We start from the raw sequence: 27,101 nt of genomic DNA on the forward strand, positions 1-27,101 counted from the left end.
TATATATATGATTATTGGCAGATTCCAGCCTTGTCTGTGAAAAGATGAGTGAGCTTTCTGCACAATTTATCTTGCAAACTTTAATTACAAGTTGTAAATTAAGAGTCAATGTGATGCGATAACAAGTTACATAAGTTACCATATGAAATGTCAGGAGAGGACATCAACCGCACAACGACCATTAGAGCGCAGGCACATGGTTCGTGTTCCCCATTTCATTTCATTAATGCTAATGCTAGGAAAGAACACTTAAAGCAGCTTGGTTAGCATTAGATTAACATTACTTAGCTTAGGACAATATCAGTCAATTCATAATAGCTGTCAGTGTTAGCTGACCCAAATACATGAATAAACTGAGTGAAGGTGCCAGAGGTGAGGGAGGCTCGAGTGTGGCTGCCTCACCGTTCCAAAAAATAACCCGGGGCCAGAAGAGAGTCTTTAATATCACCACGTCGACAGACAGCAGGTTCCTCATTCAACAACTTTCCAATTGTTGATTATTGTCCTAAGCTAAGTAATGTTAACTTAATCTAATGTCCATCAAGCTGCTTTAGGTGTTCTTTCTTAGCATTAATGAAATGAAATGGGGAACACAAACCATGTGCCTGCGTTTTAATGCTGGTGTGATGTGACTTATTTTGCAGATCAGGCCACAGGGTTTGTCTGTTGTTTGCCGTGTTTAAGCTGTTTTATGAAGTGTATTGAGCTTTGTGTTTAATTTATTTAATTTCATTTTGTTGTTGAGAATAATCATCGTGGTGTGAAATCTAAAAACCCTCTGTGACATAAAAGTAACAGACCTCTCTGGGTTTAGGATCCTCTTGAAAATGTAAAATGTATAATTTATGTGCATATATTGTTCCTCATTGTTATGTGTTTTAAAATGTTTTAAAATGTCAATGTTTCACAAATAAATGTGTTTTAACCAAACATGGCCTCTTTATTTCAGAAAACTTTATTGTCCCATTAATTTTAGTAATTAAGAAAAACTATTTTTACACCTGTGAAAGTTGATTTTGGGGATAACACCTGTATAGTTAATAAATGAGGGAGTTAATGTCTAACAGTATACGAGTGTTGAGGAATAACTAAGAAGTGTTCTCCAAGAAGAGTCAATAAATTCCACTTAAGATCACAATGAAACATCTTTCTAATTCACTCTAGCCTGTGTTTGGCATCTTGGTCTAATGATTGCACAGTGGGAAGTTTCTGGAGCACGATGCTGCAGGAATCTCAATTTGAAATGAAATGGTTGTAAAACACAGAGAGAGTCTTGACATTTTGCTCCTGTGTTGGACTCACATAATAAAATCTACAGAAAGGAGGAGTAGAGTAAAGCATGATGTGGTTTGAATAAAAGACTTCTAACACACTTCAAACTCATCCCACCCACGAGCGTTTTGGGGCCGACACCACCCGGGCGACTGTTATCGTCCTCAAACCGTCTGTTGTGAGGCTCAGGAACAAGGAGTGGAGCTCATCTGGCTCCATGATGATTTTGCATGAGACCTTGACAGAGTGCAAACGGCACATTTACATTTGCAGCGTTGCCCTTGGCTCTTTTCGGTCCTCTGTCTTTGGCTGTGCAGCTTTGACCTTTTTTAGCTGAGCTCAATTTGTTCGTTAAAAGACGACCTCAGTGCCAACAGAGAGTGGGCGTTTTCTTTTCAAGTGAGAGATTTTTGCATGAAATCCCCCGGCATGCGATCTTGCTTCTCACCGGCCTCGCTGGTCTTCACAGATTTTCACTTTCACCCAGGAGCGGCATGGGAATCAACCCTGATGTTGTGTTTCGGATCACATCAAAAGCAACACACTCTCCACATCATAGCTGGTGGGAAACTGACGACTCGGTCGTGCATTTATTCAGTCGTCCTCGCTTTTTTATCACCAGTTCGCCTGCGTTGCCCACATCATTTTAAATTCTCAAGCACAGCTGCACAAGCAGTAAAAGCTTCTAACCCTCACGCTGAAGAGAAAATACATTTGAAATCCTCTGTGAGAGCTGATAGTGTCAAAAAACAATTCCTCTTCCCTTTCCCTCTTCTGGGAGGTGAATCTTGGTCGGACCTGATCGACCTGCAGATACATTTTGAACAAAATATTTGAAGAGTTTTTCTGGGAATGAACCGTTAATTAGTCGGAATATGCTCAATAATAAAATTTTCAACACCTTAAATTCATGCGCATGATTTTTAACTTCATGATGAGATCATGCAAATTAAATTTCATGAGCACACCCTAAGGTAAGTCTGTATTGATATTCAAAACCTCACTATCATTAGTGCTCATCATGTCAGGCACAGGGAAAGTGAGCTTTTACAACGCTCCTGTTATAAGTGGAGCCTCGGGGAACACGAGTGTCAGGTTTGATGGATTAGTTTTTGGAGCTGAATAGTTCAGCCTGTGCTTGAAGAACAGACTTATTTGACTGAAAATGCTCCTATTAGCAGCTTGCATGTACCACAGCTGGTGTCCAATAATTACCCATGGAACACCATGCACTGATTAAATGTATGAACAAAGACGGGCTGTAAGAGAAAAGTTAAAACATTTTTTAAAGTTGCAGTTTCATGCATCAACCTTTTGAGGAATTCAGGATATTTCCCCTGTTCATCTATAGCAACTTTTATATTATATACTTTATATAATATTTCATGGTTCTGTTTGGTTTTGATCAACAATAACACAACCTACACATGTCCCACTTTTTTTTACATGTTCACCGAGGAAAACAAACAAAAGCACAAAGGTTTAAATCAATGTAAAACACAGACATGCCAAATGAACCAAAATGAAATTGATAAAAATTAATAGACCAGTGTCACTAAGGTGAGTGTGTGTGCTACCACTCCAAAGAAAGAAAGAAAGAAAACAACTAAAACAACATTATTCCAAAAAACCCACATTTTAAAAAGTTGCTAGATTCAAGCAGAGCTGAAAACAAAACGAAGCTGAAACTCAGGCCGACTCTAAAATTGTCGTGTGTCTCGGAAATCGCTCTCAAATGTTCCCAAATTCATTTCAGTGACGCTGCTTCGGCCAGACTGATGCACGTGCGCTGGAAATGATGCATTAGTTCCTGAACTCTTTGAGCTATTCCTGTTCAGACCCTGCAGCGTGTGTTTGGGGGAAAGCAGCTCAAAGCCAAATGATGGGATTGGTTAAAAAGCAGATATACTGTACATCAAAGAGGCCATCTGTCCTTTCAGTCTCTTTTGGTTTGTAATGCAATCTATCACTGATAACACACACAGAAGTGAAGGATGGAGAGAGTGAGGTACATCAGCCTCGAGCAATGAACCTGGCAAGTCTGGAAAAAAATTGAATAAAGTCATGATTTCTATTACATTTACAAGCGGAGGAGTGGTAGTATATCTCAAAATGACAGATGCAAAACTGACTGGAGCGGCAGACACGTTCCTTCTATTCCTGTCTTTAAACTGCCGTCATCTAAAGTTCTGCCGTAGTTCTTCTCGTAGCGCCTGACGGAAAAGAGAGAAAGACACCGTAAAGATAATAGAAAAGTAGATGAAAACAAATAACTGAGACATTAACTTTGTGAGGAATGAGTAGAAAAATAAAGCTAGAGGAGAAGAAGGAGAAGCACGAGGAGGAGAAGAGTAATGAAGAGTATTCAAAGTAACTGGAGGAGATGGGAAATAAACCAAGAGGACAAGTCAAGGAGGACAAATACCCCTGAAAAAGTTCAATATAGTAGTTTTGTAGTATTTATTTTTTAGGGTTTAACCTGAGCCAGGCCACACAACAAAGATACAACTTCCATACAGAGTTAGTAGCATACACCTGTTGTTATATAAGTTATTTTTAAATGCACTGGTCTCTAACAGGAACACGGTATCGGCTGATGACCAAAGTCCAGGTGTTGGAAAAGTAAACGTGGTATCAGAACATCTCCTATTAGCTGATTAACGCGCACAAATACACGTAATCAGCAAAATTTAAATCGAGCATCGTGCAATCACTTCACACAAGGGTGTCACCGTTTGCTTTTATCATCCATCAGCCCCTCAGCCGCTCCGCTGATTCTCTAAGCGACACTACAAAGTGATTTTATACAATCAAACTGTGCAAATATCGGCGGGAAACAATTATTTTTTGATTTACACCACTCGCATCGAGCAGACGAGGTCCACGGAGAAATCTGATGGAAAAATATTCAATTAATAGTTGCTATAGGAACAAAAGACAAAGCACTGGTCTTGAAAAAATGATTGATGAGATGTGTTGTGAAAGTTGAGATGTTTATTCGTCCTTTACTGTGATTTCACTCCTGCTGACATAAATACCTGTGCCTCCTCTAAATGAGCAGGTACGCTCAGGTCTGCGGAGGAATGTGCCGCTTTTTCTCCACCTGCGGAAGAATGGGTTGTTAGCTAAACGTGGAAATAGAGAGCATCACATGGAAGAGCCTTGGATCGACATATTTGTGATGTGATTTATGGATAACAAGGAAAAAAAACCCATGCGTGTTCCGGCAGGCGTAAAAATATACTCAGTAGTCGTGCCAACAGAACATCTGTAGCCACACACACACACACACGCACATACACGCAGTGTTTGTTTGCTCCCTTGTGCAATAAATGATCAAATAAGAAAAAGGGAAGAAGTATAAAAAGAAGCCGATGGGATTTTAACCAGGGAGTCTTAACTCGCAGCAACGTGCGACGTCACGGGGCTAAGCAGGGGCTTTGCACAGTGATCCTCCTGGTGTGTGGCTTTATGAGAGGGCAGATGGTAGCACTCAAGCAGGAAGTGATTGACATAATGACATGTCCGACCGTAGAATGTGTGTGTATGTGTGTGTGTGTGTGTGTGTGTGTGTGTTTCCAAAGATACGTTCCTAATAAAGTGGATTCAGCGAAATCCTTTTTTTCTTCTTTGAGATAAACCACGTTACTCGTCTGTGTGTATGTTCATGAGAGCGACATCCAGGAGCTGTTACGTCTGCATGTCGACACACTGAGAGTCAGCTGATCGAGGCTCTGAGAAAAAATAAATTTGGTACAAAACTCAAAGAGGATATAATTAGATTTTAACGGACAAAGGTCAGAGGTCAAGCTCACTGTCGTCTTCTGTGTCTGGAGTTCTGTGTTTCCTGTTTTATTTTGAAGTTTCAGGCCCTCCTGAGTCTCCGGTTTAACTGCCTGTCTCTGTCCTGTTCATGTGTTTCACCTGTCTTCAATCATCGTGTCTCATCGGTGTCTAAAAGTCTCTGTGCTTCCCTTTCCTCATTCCTTGTTGATCTGCTGGTTCATCACGGTTCACGCTTCCTCATTTCTAGTTTCTTCTTGTTTTTTCAATTTAGCCTTGATTGAGGTTTTTTTTTCTAGTTTCTGGTGTTGTTTCTGTTTTTGGACTTTGTTTTCTGTTAGTACCTTTATTAAAAGCGTTATTTTGCTCCTGCATTTTTGGGTCCACCTGCACACCTCAACTCTGACAACCTCAGGAACAAAGTAAGTAAAAAAAAACAAACAATCAAATTTAAATAACACTGACTATGAAGACAATTAATTTTAAAAGTTGAAGAAATAACCGAGGGATCTTTAAATGTTTTATAAGTAGCTTGCATCAATAATAAACTGCTACTGACAGTCACCTCCTCTAACTCAGCAGCGTTTCTCTTTGAGTCGGCTGAACATGAGTCTGCGCCTCGTCTAGAGTGCAACAAGTGAGATGAGAAAAACAACAGAGAAACACAGAGTCCGAAAAGAAAAATACTTTATCAAGTGTCATATAGGGAGATATGAGTGATAGTGGATTTTACAGGACAGAGGGAGTGTCTTTTCTGGCACCGAGATACAGAATGATTTCATAATAACTTTCCCCGAACAAACGCACACACGCACGCACACACACACACACACACACACACACACACACACACACACACAACCTGAGCACCAGCTGGTTCTGCCAGAAGTTTTTTCTCTTCCTCACCAAACTTGTTTCCCTGTAATTACTTAAGGTCTCTTCACTAAACCGCTTTGACATAATTTATATTGTGATTTGGTTCTTTTCAAATAAACATGAATTGAGCAGAGAATGGTCCGATTTGCATTGAGCTTTATAATAATTGGGATCACACAGTGACCTCTGGCTCATTTCTGACAGGTAGCGACGCCCAGACGTTGAAATATTATGAAATATTGTTCTGCAGAAAGTGTTGTTACATTCTTTAGATCTTGATAACATACATATAAGGTGGGATGATGAAGTCTTGCTTCATGAACCGGTTAGCAGAGGTATAATCTATAGTCTATAGTTCTGAACGTTGCTTCTCATTTAGAGGGATATTATTTTCTCCACAGTCACCCAGTGTTTGCTCGTTGTGAGAACTAATGTTTTCTCTATAATGTTGCGTGGCCTCGGCCTTAAGGTACCTGGAGATAAAATCAAATTGAATTAAAAGTCTAAAATTATCGTTAAGGCTCCTCCCTTTCTGCTTTGGGTCAGCTGACGTCCTCTTGCAGGAGCTGGCAGTCACACACACACACACACACACACACACACACACACACACACACACACACACACACTACTGACATCTCTACTCTCAACACTCTGCTGTAGATATTTGTCTCTTTATTTGCAATAAACTAGTCCTGGTTTTATTTTAAGAGGAAGTTCATCCTTACTTGCTTCTTTAACTTTCTATTACTTTTATCCTTTATATTTAAAGTTCCCCTCATCATTGAACCAAATGAGTCCTTAAGTGTTTTAATTGCTATGTATTTTACCTGTGTTTGATCTTGATCAAAGTCAACTTTATAATCTGAATAGACATATAAGTAAACAGAACACAGTATAAGTATGCAAGACAGAACATATAACTACGCAACATATTAAGTACTCAAAAAGTATATAGTACAACGTCTGCAGTCAAAGTCAAAGTCACGTAGTGGATTCAGTGCAAGTAGAATAGTGCAAAAATGGATTGAGAGTGTAAAAATACTTCAAATACTCAGCAGTGGTATGTGATAGAAGCATTTGCAGTAAAAAGGTGAATTTGCTAAAAAAAAAAAAAGTAACAGGTGCATGATCCTTTAGAAAAATGATTTAAATCTCAGTGAGGTTCTTGGACAAACTGAAGGTTAAACCAATACAAAAGGCGTAAAGATGTTTTTTTTTAAAAAAAAGAAGTAAAAGGGTCTTTAATCTCGTTGTGAATCAAAACCTCTGCTCCTCCGCTGTGTCTGCATCTGTGTCTCAGTTGCAGACCCCTCCACCCCCCTCCAAGTTCAAGAAAAGATCACGACCAGGAGAAAACCTCTGTTCTGAGGCTGTGACACACCTTCACCCCCTCCGCCTCCACCCCAGGGCCCGCTGCTGGCTCCGTGTGTGTGTGTGTGGATGATGCGCGCAGAGCTAGGCTCCTGCATGCTGAGTGATGACGATATACCGACATAACTAAACCCACCTCCAGTTCATCTGAATGCCCGCGCACGGCTCTCCCTCCCCTGCCCCCCCCCCCCCCCCCCCCCACCCCCCACCCCCAGCTCGTCACAGTGGCTCTCCCGTTGCTCTGTATTTATAAGGCTCCCCGGTGCGCGCAACGGCACAAGCGTGCCTCGTCTCCAGAGAGGCAGAGCGCGTCGCTGCGATTGGAGACGTTTTTGGTTTTCCTCCCTCTGTGGATGAGAGAGATAGATAGAGAGAGAGAGAGAGAGAGAGAGAAAGAGAGAGAGAGAGAGAGAGCTGTGCAGCCGCAGCCGCCGAGGAGAAAGGAGACGCGGGAGCGCAGGAGTTTTATCCCAAGTTCACGGCAGCAGGTCGTGGAGACAGCGACCTGCTTCTCAGGGGTGAGTTCCTCTTCATCTTAGTTGTTTTCTTCTTGTTTCTTCGGGGAAATCGAGCTGCGCATTCCGCTGGTGGATGAGGAGAAGAGCTGCTACAGAGGAAGGATGGATGGAAGGATGGATGGAGCATCCCTGAAGTGAACCTGTGGCCTCGCTGATGATGTTGTTTTCATTGCAATTGTTCCCAGAGAAAGTGTCTCCAGAACTTGTTGCTCTGGGAGAAATCCATTCATTTCATCAGCGATGGGAACATCTTGTGCGTTTTATGCCGACTGCACTGATGCCAGAGAGGAGAGAGGAGCAAACTGGGCTTCACGTTCTAATCATCCCTGCATGTTTTGTTAAATCTTAACTCTTCTTTATGAGTAGACTTGGTCAGAAATAAAATTTGAACAGTGTCACTGTGTTTTTTCTTTTTGCATTTTGATCTGAATATATCTTGTTTTCTGATCATTGGGTAACTGCATGTGTCTCAGCAGCAAGGCGTAATGCTGCAGCTGCTTATCTGTTGTGTGTGAACTTGTCTTGACAAAACCAAAATCCCAGAAAAGATGTTTTTGCGTTCCTACTTGCAGAAGGAAGTTATTCATAGTTATTCATTGATTTCTGGCGGTGGTGATGTTAAACCTGACCTCCAACTGGCTTTGTTTTGTTGCTGTTGCATGATGATGATGATGATTATGAAACCAGACATATGTAAAGATTCCTGGTCATGTACTGCACGACCAAAGCAACCTGTCACTTAATCCAAAAAAATGCTGCTTCTCCCCCATAATCTCCTCCAAACCGTTTATACACTGTGGATTTAAATTGAAATGAAGTGCAGGTTACACAGATTATTCTTGAGATATGACGACCTGCCAGTTGGAATAATACAACCTGGCCCCCGGGTAGCCCCTAACAAATGGGGGGCCACTTTAGACAAGATATATTTTGAAGTTAATAACTCTGACATTATTGAATAACAGATCATTTGTTAATGTATAAATCCATAATGAGTCATAAGGATTAATCTATGTCTGCTGTAGCTGCTGGATCGTAGTTGAAATTCATAAAAATATTAAAGCGACTCATGTGACCCAAACCTTAAACGCAGTATTCTAAAAGAATACAAATCTCCAAGTTAAATATTCTCATCAATATTCACATCCGTTATAGTCTTAACTATGGTGCCGCTACAGAGAGTGAGGATTAAAAGGCGTGTTTAAGTGATTCCTGTGCTCCAGGGCAGCTCAGTTCAGTCCGACTGACCTGACTCACTCTTATGCAAACTATCATATGCCTGCGAGATTAAAAAAAAAAACCTTTTACATCTCATGTAGTCTCACTCAGACTGTTCTCTTGAATAAGTCAGTTTCAAAAGTGTTCAAGGACCCTCTCTCTGTTTTCTGTCTGTGTTAACAAACCCCCACTGAACTGTTGAAAAGGAGCAGAAACAAACGGAAGAGTGAAAGTGCTGCTGTAAAGGCAGAGCGCTGACCTTGGTGGTGAATTCTCCCCCGTTATAAAGCGTGTGCTTGTCCTATACTGACTGCGAGCACGCGCACGGTGCTGCTTCACTGTTTTTCTTTTTTAACATGGTGCGTAGACCACCCACGCTGCCAGATGCAGAGATTTTTAGATAACAACTCACACACTTATTGTTGCTTTGCATCAAATGTAGTAAAAAGGCATCGGTGCAGCATCTGAGAGACGTGGGAGGAGAGCGTCTTTCTGTTCCTGAAGTTCATTTCAAGTGCAGAGACAATGGTGCACAGAGTGAAATAACAGGACCTAAGGAGCGGAGGGATCGGCCTTGTTTTGTTTTTCCTCAAAAGTTCAGTCATGCAAAGGCGCATGTAAACATGTATTTGCAGGTAGAGGTTGAAGAGGCTGTGAAGTGACGAAAGGAATTTCAAATTACACAGTGTCAGCTCCATGACACACGCAACATATGTGAAGCTGAAGATTTGCACGAGCAGAATCTCCATTCCAACCAGAATTGGCTGCAAATGGAGGAAAACAAAACCCAATATTTTCCTTGTCCTTCTCTTACCAATCTGGCCATGTTAAAATACTTTGTTTAAAAGGTAACATATTCAGAACAGAGAACATATTGTGTCAATGGCATTAGTCTGTATTACTGGGTCACTGTCATTACTTAACATTTTAACTAAAAATTATATCGGAAAAGAAAAGATAGGATTGGAATAATTATTAGACCCACAAGAGGTAAACAGTGAAAGCAGGCATCAGTAGAAGTAATAATAAGTAAGATATATAAATACAATATGAATAGTATATACAATCTGCACAGGATATACACACTGTGAGCAGAATGAAATGGATTCAAGTCATTGAATTGCACAGACCGATATGAGAAGTTAAATGAGTTGAACCTGAGTTTATAATGTTGGAAATTTTAAGCTATAAGTGTCAGTCAAGCTCATACTGTGCATCTATCAAGGCCCAACAGTCCACATTTAAATTCACTAGACCTGTTTTTGCATCTGCACCAAATTGTAAACAATCATATCATCAAGATCCAAGAAACTGACAAAACCAACAAAACCGAAAATAATAACCTCATTGATGTTAATTAAATTCAGCTGATTTAAAAGTGCGACATTCACCCCTGAACTGTGGTTGACTAGAAGATCAGACAAGAACCCGTCAGTTGCGTTAGTCTCCTCGTTTCATGAAGCTAAGCCAACATTTGCCTTTGAAACAGACGCACTGACACAGTTCAAGCCACCGGAATGAAAATGTTGAGAATCACACAGGTACACGTTTGTCTGATTAGTCGGATAATAGATTTTTTATGTCCATGGGGTTATTCTTGCTTCTGTAGCTCAACAGGACTTAATGATCTGTGTGATATTACCTTGTGAAAACACTCTGCTTTAATGACTTACAAACCGTCTTGGACACACTGGAAATCATGCAGACAAAGTAATTGCCCCTGAAACTAATAGAACTTCTGTTTCCCTTCCTGTTTCTCTCTCTGCTGCTTTTCAGAAACATCCTTGAGAACGCACGTACACTCACAAAGAAGCACGCGCACGCCAACGATCTCACACCGGCAACATGCAGGAGTCTGAGCCGACGGTGTGCCAGCTGCAGCCCAACATCATCTCAGTGCGTCTTTTCAAAAGGAAGGTTGGCGGTCTGGGTTTCCTGGTGAAGCAGAGGGTGTCCAAGCCACCTGTCATCGTGTCAGATCTCATCCGCGGTGGCGCAGCGGAGGAGTGCGGCCTGGTGCAGGTGGGCGACATCGTCCTGGCCGTCAACAACAAGCCCCTGGTGGACATCTCCTACGAGCGGGCCCTGGAGACGCTGAAGAATGTGTCGCCCGAGAGCCACGCCGTGCTCATCCTCCGGGGGCCTGAGGGCTTCACCACCCACCTGGAGACCACCCTGTGTGGAGACGGCCGCCAGCGCACAGTGAGGGTGACGCGCCCGGCCTTCCCGGCCTCGAAGTCCTACGAGCACTGCTCCCCTCTCAGTCCGTTCAGCCCCGGGCAGCAGCAGCAGGTCAACAAGGAGCCCCAGCTCAGGGCCATAGAGAACCTGTCCTCGCCGTCCATCACCCAGTCCTTCCTGCAGAGGGGAGGCATACAGGCCCAGGACCCCCTGCTGATGAGGGACGGGGGCCGCGGGGCTCTCTTGTGCAACGGGCTGGAGGAGAACAACGAGCTGCTGAAGGAGATCGAACCGGTGTTGCGGCTCATCAAGAACAGCAAAAAGGAGATCAATGGAGAGGGCCAGAGGAATGCAGGGAGAAGGGACGCCGAGATTCAAGTGGCCTGGTAATTTGTGATGTGATACTACTTTATTGATCCCTTAGCCAGAGTGTCTCCATGCTTGTTTCTGGTAACAATTAGAGCAAAGGACTCTTCAAGAAGGTGGTTGTTGCCTGGTTCTCTGATTGCGACTTTGCCACCATCCCTAAACTCCAGCACCCAGCTGTGTTGCACTTCTTGCTACAGACTCTCATTCAGCCTCTCATTCATCTAATATGACTCATTGTGCAAGTAAGTACTCTGAGCCGTGTCATTAGTGTCTGCACGCCGGTCCCTCATGACGTCATGACCATTTAATGGTGACATATTAGATCCAACTGCAAACTTGACTCCAGACTGTCCGTTATTCAATTTTAACAAAGAACAAATTTTCTTCTTAACAGTCCGACTTGTTTCTGAAGATGTTGGTGTGTTATTATTTATATTTAACACATCCCCTTGAGTTTTGATTCAAAGTAATCTTGATTTCAATCAGTTTTAAATGTTCGCTGTGGAGAAGTTCTTCATTAGGCCGCTCAGTCTGAGCCAGTGCTCCATCTCTGTCTAAACGCAGTGTACTGTTGATATTGGCGTCTCGGTTATCTGCCGTTGTGCTCCCACGACCGATTGAAATCAAATTGAGGCTCCACTCTCTCTGAATCGATATCTCATTCTTGACCAGTCCGGCACATCCTCCTCTCTTTCATAAGGACACTCTGAGTGATTCACTGCTTTCTAATGATGCATGTGCTGAGATTAAAAAAGTAGGAACAGTGAAGTCTGGCTCAAATAACTTTTCTTAATACGCCCACCTGCTTGCAGAGAAATGGGATTTTAAACTGGTGGATAATCCTAATAAATGCAGCAGGAAGAAGTCAGTTAACTTTATTTTCTATTCTGTCAGCGTGAAGGGAATATCTGATGATGTCTGTATTTTTTCCCCACGGATACATTTGTGCAAAAAAACCCACCAAATTATTTCTTGATGACAATTTGACTGGAATAGATTATAACCGAGGCTGATGACAAACGAAACAACTTCTGCACATTTGAACTCCACCTGTGATTTGTGGGGACGAATATGCTTTTACAAACTGTGGTAATGAAGAGATGGAGTGTGACAGGAAGTGTGAAAGGGAGGAGGGATGTAAGGATTTACGATTGGCATCGACACGTGCTCACCACGAATATGTGTGCATGAGTGTTTGCAAGGGGGGGGTAGTGTGAAAGGCAGTAGAAGGCGATGTGTGTGTGCGTGGGCGTATCTATTGGATAAATGCAAACTTGAAATCACACGCCGATGAGTTAATGCGTGTCTCATGTGATTTGCCACATCGGCAGCGCAGGGATGCCCCCTCCCCCCCTTCAGTCTCACAAGATGCTACAGTTACAGGTCCGAGTGAGACCTCTGCTTTTTATCTATGTCCTTTTTTTAGATTGATAAATGAGACTTAAGCGGAAAAATAAGTCAGATCGAAATCTGTGGGCCTGCAATCGGAGAATCTAAGCATCACAAACTATCAATATGGCTTTTGCAATAACGTATTTTCTCATTTGGGGTTTCACAAATGGAACTCGTGAGCTCCCGGTTACGACGTGGGAAGTTGTGAGAACACGGCTGCCAGGTAACATTGCCGTAATATTAACGTTGCTGCCTAGAGGTCACAGAGGCTAACAACTTTGCAAGCTAGCAGGCAAGGAAATACAGAGACTTAATGACACAGGGAATCCATGAATGCCTTTGGAATATCAATATTTTCCTCAGATGCATTATAAAATTACAAAAACCTTCCAACTCCCATAGTCTTAGCTCCACATATGGCGGCTTGAGGCCTCGGACGCTTGTGCCGCGTGTCGGAAAGGAAATCAAAGAAAACGCCCAAGAAAATATCTTCAAAATATGCAAATACACAACAAACAAGACAAACGGTTGTGAACTCCAAAAAATTCCAAGGAGTGCTTTTCTAGGCTTAGAGACCAAAGAATGGGGAAGACTGGCTTCAAACAACCAACCTTCTGGTTAGAAGGTGATCCACTCTCCCCCCTGAGCCGCAGCCACACTGACATGAGCTTCATTTAAATGTGCATAGGTTCAAACTTCCTTTTCAAAAAGGTGGAGCAAAGCTGTGGTGAGAAATTGCTGGAGCTGACCCACATAGGAGAAAGTTGTGCCTCTGCAACAGGTGCTGATAATTTAACACAGGAGATGACAGCTGAGCTCCGTCCACCCACCTGCTGAGTCCAGCACAGAAAATACACCTATGTGGGCACACAGAGCCACGAGTGAAGCTGTGCAGGGATTTATTAGTTTGCAAATGATGAAGAACTGAGGCTTGTTCACGATCTATCTTTGTCTCTTTGCATTAGTGTGCATGTACGCATGGTTTGGCCGGGATATTAAAGTGGGACGTGAAAGACGAGAGTCGCCCCAGGTGCAGGCTCACACACCTGACAGAAATCTGTTTCTGACTTCTAGGGACCTTGGCGTGGGAAATGGCACATCTCCCCAGCTGGCGTCAGATAACGACAGGATGCTGGAAAACACGCCGGTGGTGTTCAACAACACTGACAAGGTAAACTGAAACAAATGCAAATGAGGAAATATCATGTTAAAGAAAGAGATTGTGCTCGATGTGTAACTCAAAGATCTGTTGCCCTTTCGTTTTCTGTGTGTTTTGTGATGCAGGCGTTTGCTCGGTGAATCTCTAGCCGTGTAATGCATGTGCATCCATGACTGCTGTTGCCTGTCTGGCTCTCACATTAATCCACGCTATTGGCCCATTCCATGCATTCAGAAACTGAGCACGCACACCCATGTTGCTTCTTTGCACAAAGTAATAAAGCCTTTGCTTAAGATCCCATCACCTTGGCATTAAATCCTTCCGGTGGCGAGCTGGTGCGGCATTAAATCCAGCTTATGGCTTCTACACAGAAGGGTCTGGTCACAGGTCTGAGTGTCGTAATCTGCACATGGTCCGCATTCGTGACGTCGCTCCAGTCCCCGTCAATGGGACCGGATGGGGCGAAACGATTCCAGGAGGTCTAATGAATGCATGCAGCTGCCGATCCATCTCTCGTTGTCAAATGTGGCCCCTCTTGAAATGATCCAGCCCCTCAGATGTGCAGAGAAGAGAGTGTTAATGTGCGTGCTTGTGCAAATATGTGTTTGAGAGTGTGCTGGCAAAGAAGGGGGAGGAGGGATAGGTGGAGCGGACATGTGTGTGTGATATGGTAAGAAGCCTTGTGTCTTTTCCTGGTGGAAGGTGCTCAGAGAAGGTGTGTTTGAGATAAGTGCATGTATGTGTCCAGTATACGTATATGTACTGACTCATGCAGCAGGAAGTTCCCCTGCCGGCATTTGGCTCGACATCGATGACGTTGATGCATCATCGCTTAGTGTAAATTCGATAGACTCAATTAAATTTATACAAAAGCACGTGTTAAATTGTTTCAAAAAATTCAGACTAATTTTTCTAGCGTTAAAGGATTTAAAGTGACACATCAACGGCCTGCAAATTAGTTTCCTCACCCTGGTGAAGGATTGTCCTTGTGCCTCCAGCTTGAGCTTCTGCTCCTGCATAATTTAATGTTTAATAAGCCTGTTAGAAAGGTGGCAGAATGTTCTGTCAAACACCACCAGTGAGTTACTTCTGAAAACCTTTTGATGAACCATTAAAAGCAGAGAATATGCCTCTGGGCCTCCTTATTTGACATTAATCATCACTGAATCAATTGTTAAACCATAAATTAACCTCTCTTAAAAAACACGACTAAAGCATATATGAATACTTAGCAGCTAACGTGTATTTCCATCTCTGTCGCGAGTTTCTTTCCTCCCATCCACCCCCTGTCTTGCACACATCATCTCCTTTTTCTCATGAGGAGTTTTAATTTATGGGTAAATGGGGAAACTTTGACTGCTTAACTGCATTTACCAGAGAGACTGTGGTGATTACACTCCACAGTATAATTATCTGTTATCAGATTAGCTTCAATTATCTTAATGTGTAGCTCCGTGGCTGCTCCCATCTGTCACATCTACACCTTATTGACACTGAGGCCTTGTGATTGGCGCATGATGGGATTTATACAATTTCTTTAGTGATATGTTACTGAGGGAATATTCAGAGCCAACCAACCAAGGATGTGTTGTGGATTTTTTTCGATTTCTTTTTACATCACATGTTACTCCACGAATTTAATAAGTTAGCAAATGTTTCTCATTTACTTCTGCCGTTGTTCTTTTTTGGTTTTGGAAAATCTAAACTAGTACCTTACCTTTTTCGAGGAGGCCTCTTAGGAAGAGCTACTTTGTTGACTTAGTTATTCATCACTCATGGTCTCACTGTTAATTACAACCAAACGTGACAAATTAATCTTCTGGGAAACTCCGTCCACGAACTGTAACGCTAAACTCTCGTTTAGCGTTTTGGTTAATTGACACACAATTGCCGTCCTTTATCTCACTGACTCTTGTGCCCATAATTTTTTACCTGCAATGTAATTTGGCTAATTTAAGTTGTCGTTTATTAGCTGACATTCGAGAGGGGCAAAAAAATGTTCCTCCATCATGACACGACATTTAAACAAACAGCACATAGGCTAAATACAAAAGACATAAACTGACATTTACAGGTTGTTGATATAAATAAGTTGCTTTGAAACCTGCATGTAGCCTTAATAGAAATTACTTTCTTAAACGTAAATGCCAAAGCTATAGCTTCCGGTCAGTGAACCACAAGCTGAATATTCAAAGAACACACAACTGCTCCGCTTCTCTTGACGCCGACAGGCCTTAAAATCCTCTGCATCGTACTGTCTTTGTCTGTTCAGCTGAGAGTCACTTTCCGGTACAATGATCTTTATCTCCTGTCTCCAACCTCGGCGGTGACAGTGTGTCATATCTGAGATTATTGAAGTTTGAGCACGAACACACTCTCACCGTGTGCAAAGTCAAATTCGATTCAAATCTCCTAATTTCTCTCTGCTGTTCCGAGAGGCCACGAAATGACAATGAGAATCAACCTGTGTGACAATGTTGGTATTCATCCTCCTGGAAGGCATGACGATTATGTCTCTGTTATTCAGAAGCTGCTCTCCTCTGTCGTTACTTCCAAGGTTTCAGATGATTGCTCTTTGGAAATCACTCGTTTCTATAGGAACACGCGCACCTTTTGGGGTTAAATTGCTTGCATTCATCAGTGAACCGCTACAATATTGGAAAAACCCAGTGAGCCAGGAGTTAGCTTGTCATTCACCTGCTGTTAAAGGCTGATTGCGTTTATCCTGGTGCGGGAAATAAACAGAAATGTTCGAGCAGGAGAGAATGAATTTTGTGACCGTGAGTCTAAGAATCCGGTTAGAATGCCTCCAGATATTATCCATGATATTCTTTAACCAATCAATGTCCAACAGATGCACTCAGATTCACTAACCATGATGGGAGGCCTGAACCACTTTTCAGCTTATCTCAGTATGACTCTGAGTCATTAACATCTTACCCAGATTGCACCAAATGTCTCTTTGAGGTCAGAATGCACAAGGCAGATATAATGCATTAAGAAATGTTTCATGCGTATACTGTATGTTTGTGTGTTCTTTCCAGCCCCCGGAACAGGGCAGCGCCTCACCGACTAAGACCCTGCAGAACGGCAGTCCCTCCAAATGCCCCCGATTCTTAAAGATCAAGAACTGGGAGACCGGCACCGTCTACAGCGACGTTCTCCACCACAGCTCCAGCAAGGTAGAGCAAACGAAAAGTTACTCAAGACTGAACAAAGCCGTCTGCTGCAGCATGTACATCTGTTGTCCTGGCAAGGACTTGATTTAAGCGATTCTGTTATAGCCTGAGTTCCTGGACCCGTGTTGAATCTAAATGAAGGCTGTGAAGTTCTCTTGTGTCCTTGTGCCCTGACACTGGTAAAAACATGAACACCTGAAGCACAAACTGTGTAATGATGGAACCCTGAGCTCGTTACCAAACAAACTCTACGATTATTTTCACTATGAAAATGAGATTTTCATGAACACAACTTTGTAACCAACATTAAAAAACACAAGGAGATTTAGTATAATGAAATAAATCTATTTGAATGGTCAATCGTTTCTCAAAATCTTATTTTAAAATAATGATTTCACAACATCTTGAGTCTGTGCTTTAAATTAAAAGGTGTTTTGAATATTTTATTCACCTAATTTGCACTCGATATAAAGAGAATGCATTTTGTGATTAAACTAGAATCAGGAAAGAAAAAATAAAACGGAGTTAACGTGACGCTAGATTGCTTTTATTGGTCTTACATGATTCTCAAGCTAACGTGATGACACATTCGAACAAGTCTCTGCAGTGACATGTAAAGCTTTCGTAGAGAAGGGGTCCGCCCACGATGGGGACAGATATCTGTGCATCTAACAGTATCTTAAAGGCACCGATGAGCAGCGGATACAGTTGACTGAGCAAACATTTAGCCTGCAGACTCACCAACACATCATTTACAAGTCAAGTAGATTGAAGAATAATGGCACAGCGTGTCTTTTCTGTTTCTCACTGTCTCTTCATACATCAGAGAGCTCGTGTCTGAACTGTTGGGGATACAGCTCATTGGTGTTCAGCCAGAATGTGAAAAAAAAGGGTGTGAGGGAAGTCTAGGTAAAGAAAACTGAAAAAAGAGAAGAAAGAAATGCTCCTGGAAATTGAAATGGGGGCTTGTGTGGTGGATATCTTTGTCGTATTCTTAGCTCAGTGATGATGCATTCAGTGATTGCATCTTCAACAAGATTAGTTTAAACCTTTTTATAAACCAGTCAAAAGAACACACTTCCTGGGTGGGTTATTCTGCTCATGCCCTCCATCTGGATGGGGAATGCGTGGGAACATGTGTTTCTCCATGCGTGACATATTTTTCACTGTTTTGCATGTGACACAGATGTTTGTCACTGCATGTAAACACCATGTTTAAATCATGTACAAGAGTAGACCCGGAATCAATCTACGAAAAACTGTAGCTTCTGTTCTATTTGTCTTAGTTTAGGTTCGTAAACTCAGTTGTTACGGTTGTCGTGGCCGTGGTTGAAAGAAACCAATGATGACTGAAAAATCCGACCCACAATCCACCTTGACTGCCTCGATATGTGGACTCTGTGGAGTTTGTTCTTTGGACAAGAGACTTTGACTAAACATTAAACATGAGGGCATTTAGATTTCAAAACTCCTCACGCAGAAGCAAACGCTTTGCAAAGAAAACGTTTCTGTGATCCTCCTCATTCATCCATCAGCTCCTCCGTCCATCCATCGCTCTCCCAGTTTATTATGCAGCCAAAGTTTCTTCCTCTAGTTAGTAAGCCAGTCTACCGAGCAAGGTGAGCTCCACTGTTTAAGCATTCACCCCCGAAAACACCGCAGCCATTCGTGAACGGCAAACAGCAGCCTAATTACTCTGGTGACTTATCGGACAGGCTGTTGTGTGCATCCCAATGAATGGCCTGTAATAGCATCTTCAGATTTATTATATATCACAGACGCTGCTATATTGGAGGCTGATCCGTCTTTTCGAAAAGGACAGCTGGATGGCATGAATGCCCGGAGCAGTGTGATGAGCGGAAGTGCTGGAGCACGAGTGATTCCTTTGTTTTATTTTTAACACTCTTCTCATCCATTTCCCCCCTTTTTACTCCGTCACCTCTTGTTTTTTCTGTCTCATCTCTGTCGCTCTTCTCTTCTTATTTTCACTTTCAATCACGTCTTTATCTTTCATGTTATCTTGTGCACGTTTTCCTTTGCTTTGATTATGATGTTCACCAGCTGTTTTTTTTCTGCGGGGGTTGGGATTGTTGACCAGGACACACAAAGGGAAGTTTATTTTGGACGGACTGCCGGTTCACGGCGTGTATTTGGACAACGCAAGTGGGCGGTTCAATGTAACGAGCCAATTTTAGCAGCGTTGGGGTCATTGTCAAATTTCCTCTTGGACTGCACGCCTCCGCTATCGTTGCTGTCGCCGGCTCTCGCTCACTCGTCGAATCTGAGCTGGTGAAGGCATTTACAGCGAGCCAATGTGACAGCTGACTTCAACTCTAATCATATTAAAGTGACCACACAAGGTTGCTCCCAGCTATGAGCAATTTTCTCTTTGCGTTTTCTCGTTTTTTTTCTCCCTCCTCGCTCCTTTCACTTCCTGAAGGATACCAATCCATGACTCACTCACTTACTCATTCACTAAATATTCGGGCCAGCCATGTGTGAGCGAAATCATGAAAGAAATTGTAATTTGTAGTTCAGAGAGTTGACAAACTTGAAAATGTTTCTGTGCAGGTGAACTTTTCTGCCAATGTGTTGTTGGAACTTGAAAACTGAACAGTTTCTTTCATAGTTTATTTCACTTTTGCCTGTTGTATCCTGGGAAAACGATGTTTATCCATTAAGAAATTCATCTTTAATGGCTCCGGAGCAGCGTTTAAATTGGTTTTTAGTTTTGGCTTTTTAGCAAAAATATAGACCTTTTTCACAGCAGGCATGTCAGCACTCCTTCTCCCCAAGGGAAAGTTCCAGCTGATTACGGTTTACTGAAGTTAAAAGATGAGCAAGAAACAAATGTGATTTGGAAAAAGCTTTTGTTTCTCTTTCAATCTAATAAAGAGTGAATCCAGAATTTCCTGTGTCTGTTTAAAATCAAGCAGAGCCAATTAACTTTAAATGAATAGAGAGACAGGGTAATGTGATATTCTGCCTTTTTGTGAATTAAAACGACTCTTTCTTGTGCGTATTTAATCAGACGGTAGGATTCAGTTAGTGTTACTTATGCTGGGAAGCAGATTTTGTGGATATTTGCAGACGTGCTACCAGGGAATCGTGCGCCAACGTCACCTGGCTCTTGGGTCGTATCTCGGCGCTGCAGAAAAACCATCAAACGGGAATTCATCCCCGAAAAATCCCCCCTCATCTGTCGTCTTATTTGTCTTTTCAGATGCCAATCTGCACTGAGAACGTGTGCATCGGCTCCGTGATGATACCCAACCAGCACGCCCGCAAACCAGACGAGGTCCGATCCAAGGAGGAGCTTCTTCCGCTGGCCACGGACTTCATCGATCAGTACTACACCTCCATCAAAAGGCAAGCACGGCCTGCAGCAGCTGTTCCTAACCTGTACATACTCTGTGTTAATAGCTACTGTTATTATCAGCCATAAAAAGGTGCACAGATCTACATCAATTAGATATTTATTTATTTTTGTTATCATTATTTGTTGTCTTTCTTTATTTTGTACATTTGTCCTCAATGTGCCGACATCATTTCTCACTTATACGTAGGTTTATGTTCTTCTCTCACTCACCTGTCCTGGTTCACAGGTATGGCTCTAAGGCCCATGTGGACAGGCTGGAGGAGGTCACCAAGGAAATTGACGCTTCGGGAACATACCAGCTAAAAGACACTGAACTGATCTATGGAGCCAAGCATGCGTGGAGGAACGCTGCCCGGTGTGTCGGGAGGATTCAGTGGTCCAAACTACAGGTACAGTATTACTGTCTTCATAGTTTAGGGCTGTTTCCATGCTGCTACAAATGGACGTTTAATATGGTTACCACTATTATAATTATTATTATAAATAAGCTTTATTTGTTTGGCACCTTTCATAAAATAAATCAGCTCAAATTCCTCTGCATACAATACAGATTCAAATAAAGATATGTTTGTTAAAAAAAAGAAACAATAAGAGAACAGAGTTTAAGTAACATAAGAACATGTTGAAATAACATTTAAAAGAAAAGGAAATGAAAAAGAAAAACAATATCTGATTCTTATACAGTTCATACAACTGATATATGCTTTCCAGGTCTTCGATGCTCGAGACTGCACAACAGCTCACGGAATGTACAACTACATCTGTAACCACATCAAGTATGCCACAAACAAAGGCAACCTGAGGTAAAAAAACAACGATGCATTGTGTCCTTTTATCGTCTTTTCTTTCGTTTTGTTCAACTCGTTCTGTTCTTCCTCCTCCTCGTCCTCCGCTCAGTGCTCTTCCCATCTGTCCCTCCATGTATCTCATCACCCCTCTCCGTCTCTGACTACCCTGACTTGACCCACTGTCCCATCTGTCAGTGTGCGCCCTGTCTCTTAACGCTATATCTGACACTATCTGCTCCCCGTCTATCTGTCAGCGTCTCGGCACCAATCTCTGCCCTGTCGCCGCGGCGGCAGACCTTGCTAACAAGCAGTCATTTGTCAGACCTGCACAGCTCTCGCTTACGTTCTGCCAAGTCCTAATCACATGTGACGTCTCATATTTACTTCTGGGATGATGGATAGCGTCTGACTCATTACTACGCTGGCTCTGGCCTTCGGAGGGACAGCTCGTATACAGATGTTGATAAGAGCCTGCACAAAAATCCTGGCTGAGGCTCGCTCTGACATAAATAAACACAGACACAGCAAGTCGTGTAATTGCAATATCTTGCAAAAGTTTGGGAATTTTTTTTTGCTTATGTAAAATCACCTAAATACAGTATTACAGAGATGTGATGCAAGTGGTGAAGGATAATGTAAACGTTTGCAAGGATGTTAAGAAGTGTGATAATATATTAATACTCTTTAAAAATGGTTTAAATGTTGTATCTCATTCTAATTGATAATTTATAAATACCCAGGTTGTGAAAAAGCCTATGGTTGCAGGTTTATTTAATTTCTCTAATATATCTCCTTTTATAAACGGTGCAATATTTGAACGTAGTAACAATATAAGCTTTTACATGTGGGAATGTGATTGCACATATTAAGTAATAATTAGAGTTAGAGTTATAAACTAAAGTAACTATTATTTGTCTTAAATAATAAATTAATTAATATTCATATATGATGTGTTTTATTACTTTCTAAATCATGTTGTTTAAAATGGATCCTACAATTTCATAATGATGATATCCAATATAGTTAAATAACTTATGTTACCGTTATTACATCATGAATTAAACATATTAATTATCATTAAAGATTGTTAACATGATAATGTGATGTAACCTAAGTCATCTGCTACTTCCTTTTGGAAAAGGACGTCATAACCAACAGTTACATTAAAAGTTTCCTTTAAGACAACAAATTAAAATGGACATTGTCATTTGTTGGACGTTAAGTCCGACCATGGAGACGATGATAACTGCCTTCTCCATTAACACCGGCCTGCGAGCCAAGCTGAGAAACTGTTTCCTACAGATGTTGGCTGCAGGCACAACTGGCCCAGATTCACCAGCTGCACTAACCCCTCAGCGACTTACAGCTTAGCAGCATTAACACTTTTCCCCGGTCATGGCATTAAAACACCACCGAGATGTAGAATCGGCCAAAGGTAGCGAAGCTTAGGCCTTTGACATTACATAGTTAAATAGCTTATGTTATGGATTACGTGCACAATTCCAGCCATCTGGTGATTATCTTACTTAACAATCCATATATACTTTATGAGCATGGTGTTAACCTTGGATAACACTGCGGGACAGTTTATCTAACACTTATCTCAACGTTTTTTCGAGATATGACGGTGCAATGTAACGAAGCTAGATAAATTAAAAAATCTCATGCTTTTTTGTATTTTTTCTTGCAGGTCAGCCATCACTATATTTCCTCCGAGGACAGATTGCAAACACGACTTTCGGGTGTGGAACAGTCAGCTGATTCGTTATGCAGGCTATAAACTGCCTGATGGACACATCGTGGGAGACCCTGCTAACGTTGAATTTACCGAGGTACACCAGAGGAGCAACAAAACGTAACACAGGAAGAAGACACACCCTGTTTGTACTCAGCTCAGATGTTTGCTCTCGGTCTTTAGATCTGCATGCAGCTGGGGTGGAAAGCTCCTAAGGGCCGTTTCGACGTCCTTCCCCTCCTGCTGCAAGCCAATGGAAATGACCCTGAGCTGTTCGAGATCCCTGAAGACCTCATCCTGGAGGTGCCGATTACACACCCAAAGTGAGCTATGGTTTCCCTCCTGAGCTTAAGATATAAAGAATTCTGCAGAAACAAAGAACAGAGGGGACTGAACAAAAAGACATCCGCCCACTCATACATCTCTGAACAACCCTTCTTAAACAATGGGATACTTTTTAGCGAGAGATCTGATTGCGTTATACCCACTTTCCAACTGTGCTGATTAATACGAGCTAGCCATGCTTTATCTGTTCCTATGCCAGTTTAGTGGTAAGCATGGGACTTGTTAGTGTGTTTTCAAGCTTCCTCCTTTTGTATCCGAGTGATTTTATGTTTAAGAAAACTTCTCTCAGAAGCAGCTTCTTTCTAAAAGCTGTTACGCCCTTGAGAGTGGAAGCATTAAGCTGCTGTGTCTAATACCCATAATCACTATAAAGAATTGGGTATTATGGCTAGACTTGCTTTCAGACATGCAGACACAGATGCACACAGAGATATCACTGCGTCACTACACGCTGCATTGAGAGCATTTCAGAGTCCCTTGACACACTGATCTCTCTGCCATACTCCCCCCAAAAACTGGCATCTCTTTGCTCCATACCCTGCATCAGCTGGCCCTAAGCTCTGGCAGCAGCTTGGCACGGGCCGCGATCACTACGAGCATCTCATCATTACACGAGATTAGATCCAGCTCTGCAAATAATACACTGAAAGCAATGTCAACAGTTCCCCTAGAGGATGTGAGGAGTGAGCGGCGTGAGGCAGACTGAGGTGCCGCCTGCTGTCCAGCAATGAAACGCTGTAAAGAGTGGGGAGGGGTTTTTTTTGTGTTAATGTGTGTTTTGGCTGCACTTCTTATGATTCATGTCCCGGGGGTGAGTACCTGTGCTGTGCATATTGCAAGTGTTGGACATTAACCAGACCAATTTCAATATGGACCATTTTTCTGCTCAGGTACGAGTGGTTCAAAGACTTGGACCTGAAGTGGTACGGCCTCCCGGCAGTCTCCAACATGCTGCTGGAGATCGGCGGCCTGGAGTTCACTGGCTGCCCCTTCAGTGGGTGGTACATGGGCACAGAGATTGGCGTGAGGGATTTCTGTGACAGCTCACGCTACAACATTCTGGAGGTAGAGTGCTGTGCCAGAATCCAGAGTCATGATCCGTCAGAAAGAGGGAAAAGAAAAATCGGAGGCGGAGATTGAGCCTTGAGCTGAGCGGAGCATGTGCTGTGTTACCAAATGACCCAATCAGGGTACATTCGTATTGTGCACAATGAGGAGAAAGCTGATTAGCAGCGATTGTCAAGAACTAAAGCATCTGTGTGCTCTGTTGCAAACGCTGTTGACAAAAATTACACAGAAGGATGTTGCTCCAAAATATGTGAGTTACTCTTCTGTTTTTTGTGAGCTGATCTGTAACAGAATCTTTGAGGGGATAACATTTGGCACATGAGACAATCTGCTGCTTTTTGAATGTCTCATATTAAGAGACATCCCTGTAGAGACAGTTTCTCACCCTAACGCCCGAGATAAAGAAAAGGTTTGTCCAGTTTGTCCACTTCAGACACGAGGATTATTCTTCCATCAGAAGAATAAGAAAATATGAAACACTTAATTTTAGTAATTGAGGATAAAAGATTGAAGACATTGTTACTTTAATGATATTTTGTCCCAGATGTTGACGAACATTTAGAAATTACTTATTTTGAGTTTCAGGACGGAGGCTACTGCTGCAGCGTCTGCTGAACAAGTTGAACTTACTTAAACCTCACACTTGATTTAAGGTTAAAATTGTAAACTATATGAATAAAGTTTTAAAACAAAAGGACATGACACACACTGAAAGAACCTTGTTGTCACAAAGCTCAGAATGCCCATGTTGTCCGTTGGTCGCACTAAATTTTCTTTACATCTCAAACAGGAGGTTGCTGACAAAATGGCCTTAGACACCAGGAAGACTTCCTCTCTGTGGAAAGACCAGGCGCTGGTGGAGATCAACATTGCTGTTCTCTACAGCTTCCAGGTGCGTTCACCTTTAGCTTCATATCATCTGGGTAAAAGTAAAAACTACATCAAAACAGATATTTTGTCATGATAACTAATCATTTCTGCTGCTTTTCATTTTAGTCGTGCAAAGTGACCATAGTGGACCATCACTCAGCGACCGAGTCCTTCATGAAGCACATGGAGAACGAGTACCGGGTGCGAGGTGGTTGTCCCGGCGACTGGGTGTGGATCGTGCCTCCCATGTCAGGAAGCATCACACCAGTCTTCCACCAAGAAATGCTCAACTACCGCCTCACCCCCTCCTTCGAGTACCAGGTGAGACGATCATTCGACTGTTATGAGGGCGACTGCATTTACTACCAGGAGAGTTACAAGAAACTTTGGGGGCCTTGGGCGAAGGGGGCTGTAGGGGGCCTGTCATGGAAGCATATACCCCCTCGATTCAAAATCATAAATGAAATGCATACTGTGCACACACATAAATATATATCAGTAAAGCGATAACTTTGATTCAAAGGAAGCTATAGATTTCCTTGTCAGGGCGTTCGCTCTGTCCCATTTACCTTCAGCTGAGAATCTGGAGTTGTAGATTACAGGGGACTAACGTCATCTGCATTTCTCGGGGCCCCAGGAAAAAACCTGGTTTGTGCATTCTTCTGGAACGGCCCTGAGCGTTTCACCTGTCATTAAGCTGAAATGATAGAACGCTTGAGAACAGATGGAGCCTTTCTTTATATAGTATATCACTCAGAGAACAGACCAGGAACCAGCATGAGCTATACAATTAAAATTCCTGAGTACTGACGGTGTAGGATTATTAGCTTATGTACTTTTTCCCTCTGAATGAATTCACCACAGAGCTGCAGAGGTAGAACTGTCTGTGCTGGAATCAGCTCCACTGGACCATAATGCAATTCACCAGGTGTTGTGTGTTTGGTAGAGGGCATCACCACAAATATAGACATGCACTTATGTTTACAAATTACTTGGCTGCTCAGCTAAATAATGGAAGTCATTAAGGGGAATTAAAGTTGGAAATCATTACCGGAAAAGAGGAAGAGGAGGCACGTTAAAAGAAATTGTGCAAATAGCAAATTTAGGCTCCATTCTACCAAGTAAACACTGGGAGACACAGACGATATCTCCGTGTATTGAAATGGATTTTAAACCTAAGCAAAGAAAACGTCTGAACCCTGTTTTCTTTATCAGGCTGATCCGTGGAATACCCATGTGTGGAAAGGTGTCAATGGGACACCCACAAAGAAAAGAGCCATTGGATTCAAGAAGCTCGCCAAGTGAGTGTGAACACACACACAGGTCTTCTGATTTGTTCGGTGATTTGGTATCTTCTGTCGTAAATGTCAAAGATAATGTGCTGTAGGATGTGTGAGATAATTTAGGGCCAAACAAATAATCACTCCCCTGACAAAAGTTCAACACATGGGAGGGAAGCTGGCGAACTTCATCCAATCAACCCCTCGAAGAGTAATCAGAGCTTTGTCAGGGTTTTGCCTCTGTTTGCATGTGTGTTTGTCTATTTATATAATTGCCAGGAGGAGATGACAAACTAGGTAATCACAATTGTCACC

At 42.4% G+C, this 27,101-nt stretch overlaps 1 protein-coding gene across 1 annotated transcript in view; it reads left to right on the top strand.

Moving 5' to 3' along the window:
• Positions 1 to 7,574: 7,574 nt before the first annotated feature.
• The window catches only part of nos1 (nitric oxide synthase 1 (neuronal)), a 33,975-nt gene continuing 14,448 nt past the window's right edge, over positions 7,575 to 27,101 (top strand). Inside the window, exons 1-13 of the mRNA XM_020099320.2 lie at positions 7,575 to 7,823; positions 10,818 to 11,608; positions 14,058 to 14,154; positions 17,187 to 17,324; positions 20,545 to 20,690; positions 20,927 to 21,089; positions 21,412 to 21,503; positions 23,179 to 23,320; positions 23,407 to 23,546; positions 24,459 to 24,633; positions 25,427 to 25,528; positions 25,633 to 25,827; positions 26,722 to 26,807. Of these exons, the coding sequence (XP_019954879.2) occupies positions 10,887 to 11,608; positions 14,058 to 14,154; positions 17,187 to 17,324; positions 20,545 to 20,690; positions 20,927 to 21,089; positions 21,412 to 21,503; positions 23,179 to 23,320; positions 23,407 to 23,546; positions 24,459 to 24,633; positions 25,427 to 25,528; positions 25,633 to 25,827; positions 26,722 to 26,807 (2,198 nt within the window). The 5' untranslated portion in view covers positions 7,575 to 7,823; positions 10,818 to 10,886. The remainder of the gene's footprint in view (positions 7,824 to 10,817; positions 11,609 to 14,057; positions 14,155 to 17,186; positions 17,325 to 20,544; positions 20,691 to 20,926; positions 21,090 to 21,411; positions 21,504 to 23,178; positions 23,321 to 23,406; positions 23,547 to 24,458; positions 24,634 to 25,426; positions 25,529 to 25,632; positions 25,828 to 26,721; positions 26,808 to 27,101) is intronic.

Source organism: Paralichthys olivaceus, chromosome 4 (genome assembly GCF_024713975.1).
Source record: "Paralichthys olivaceus isolate ysfri-2021 chromosome 4, ASM2471397v2, whole genome shotgun sequence".
In the NCBI taxonomy this organism is placed as follows: Eukaryota; Metazoa; Chordata; class Actinopteri; order Pleuronectiformes; family Paralichthyidae; genus Paralichthys; species Paralichthys olivaceus.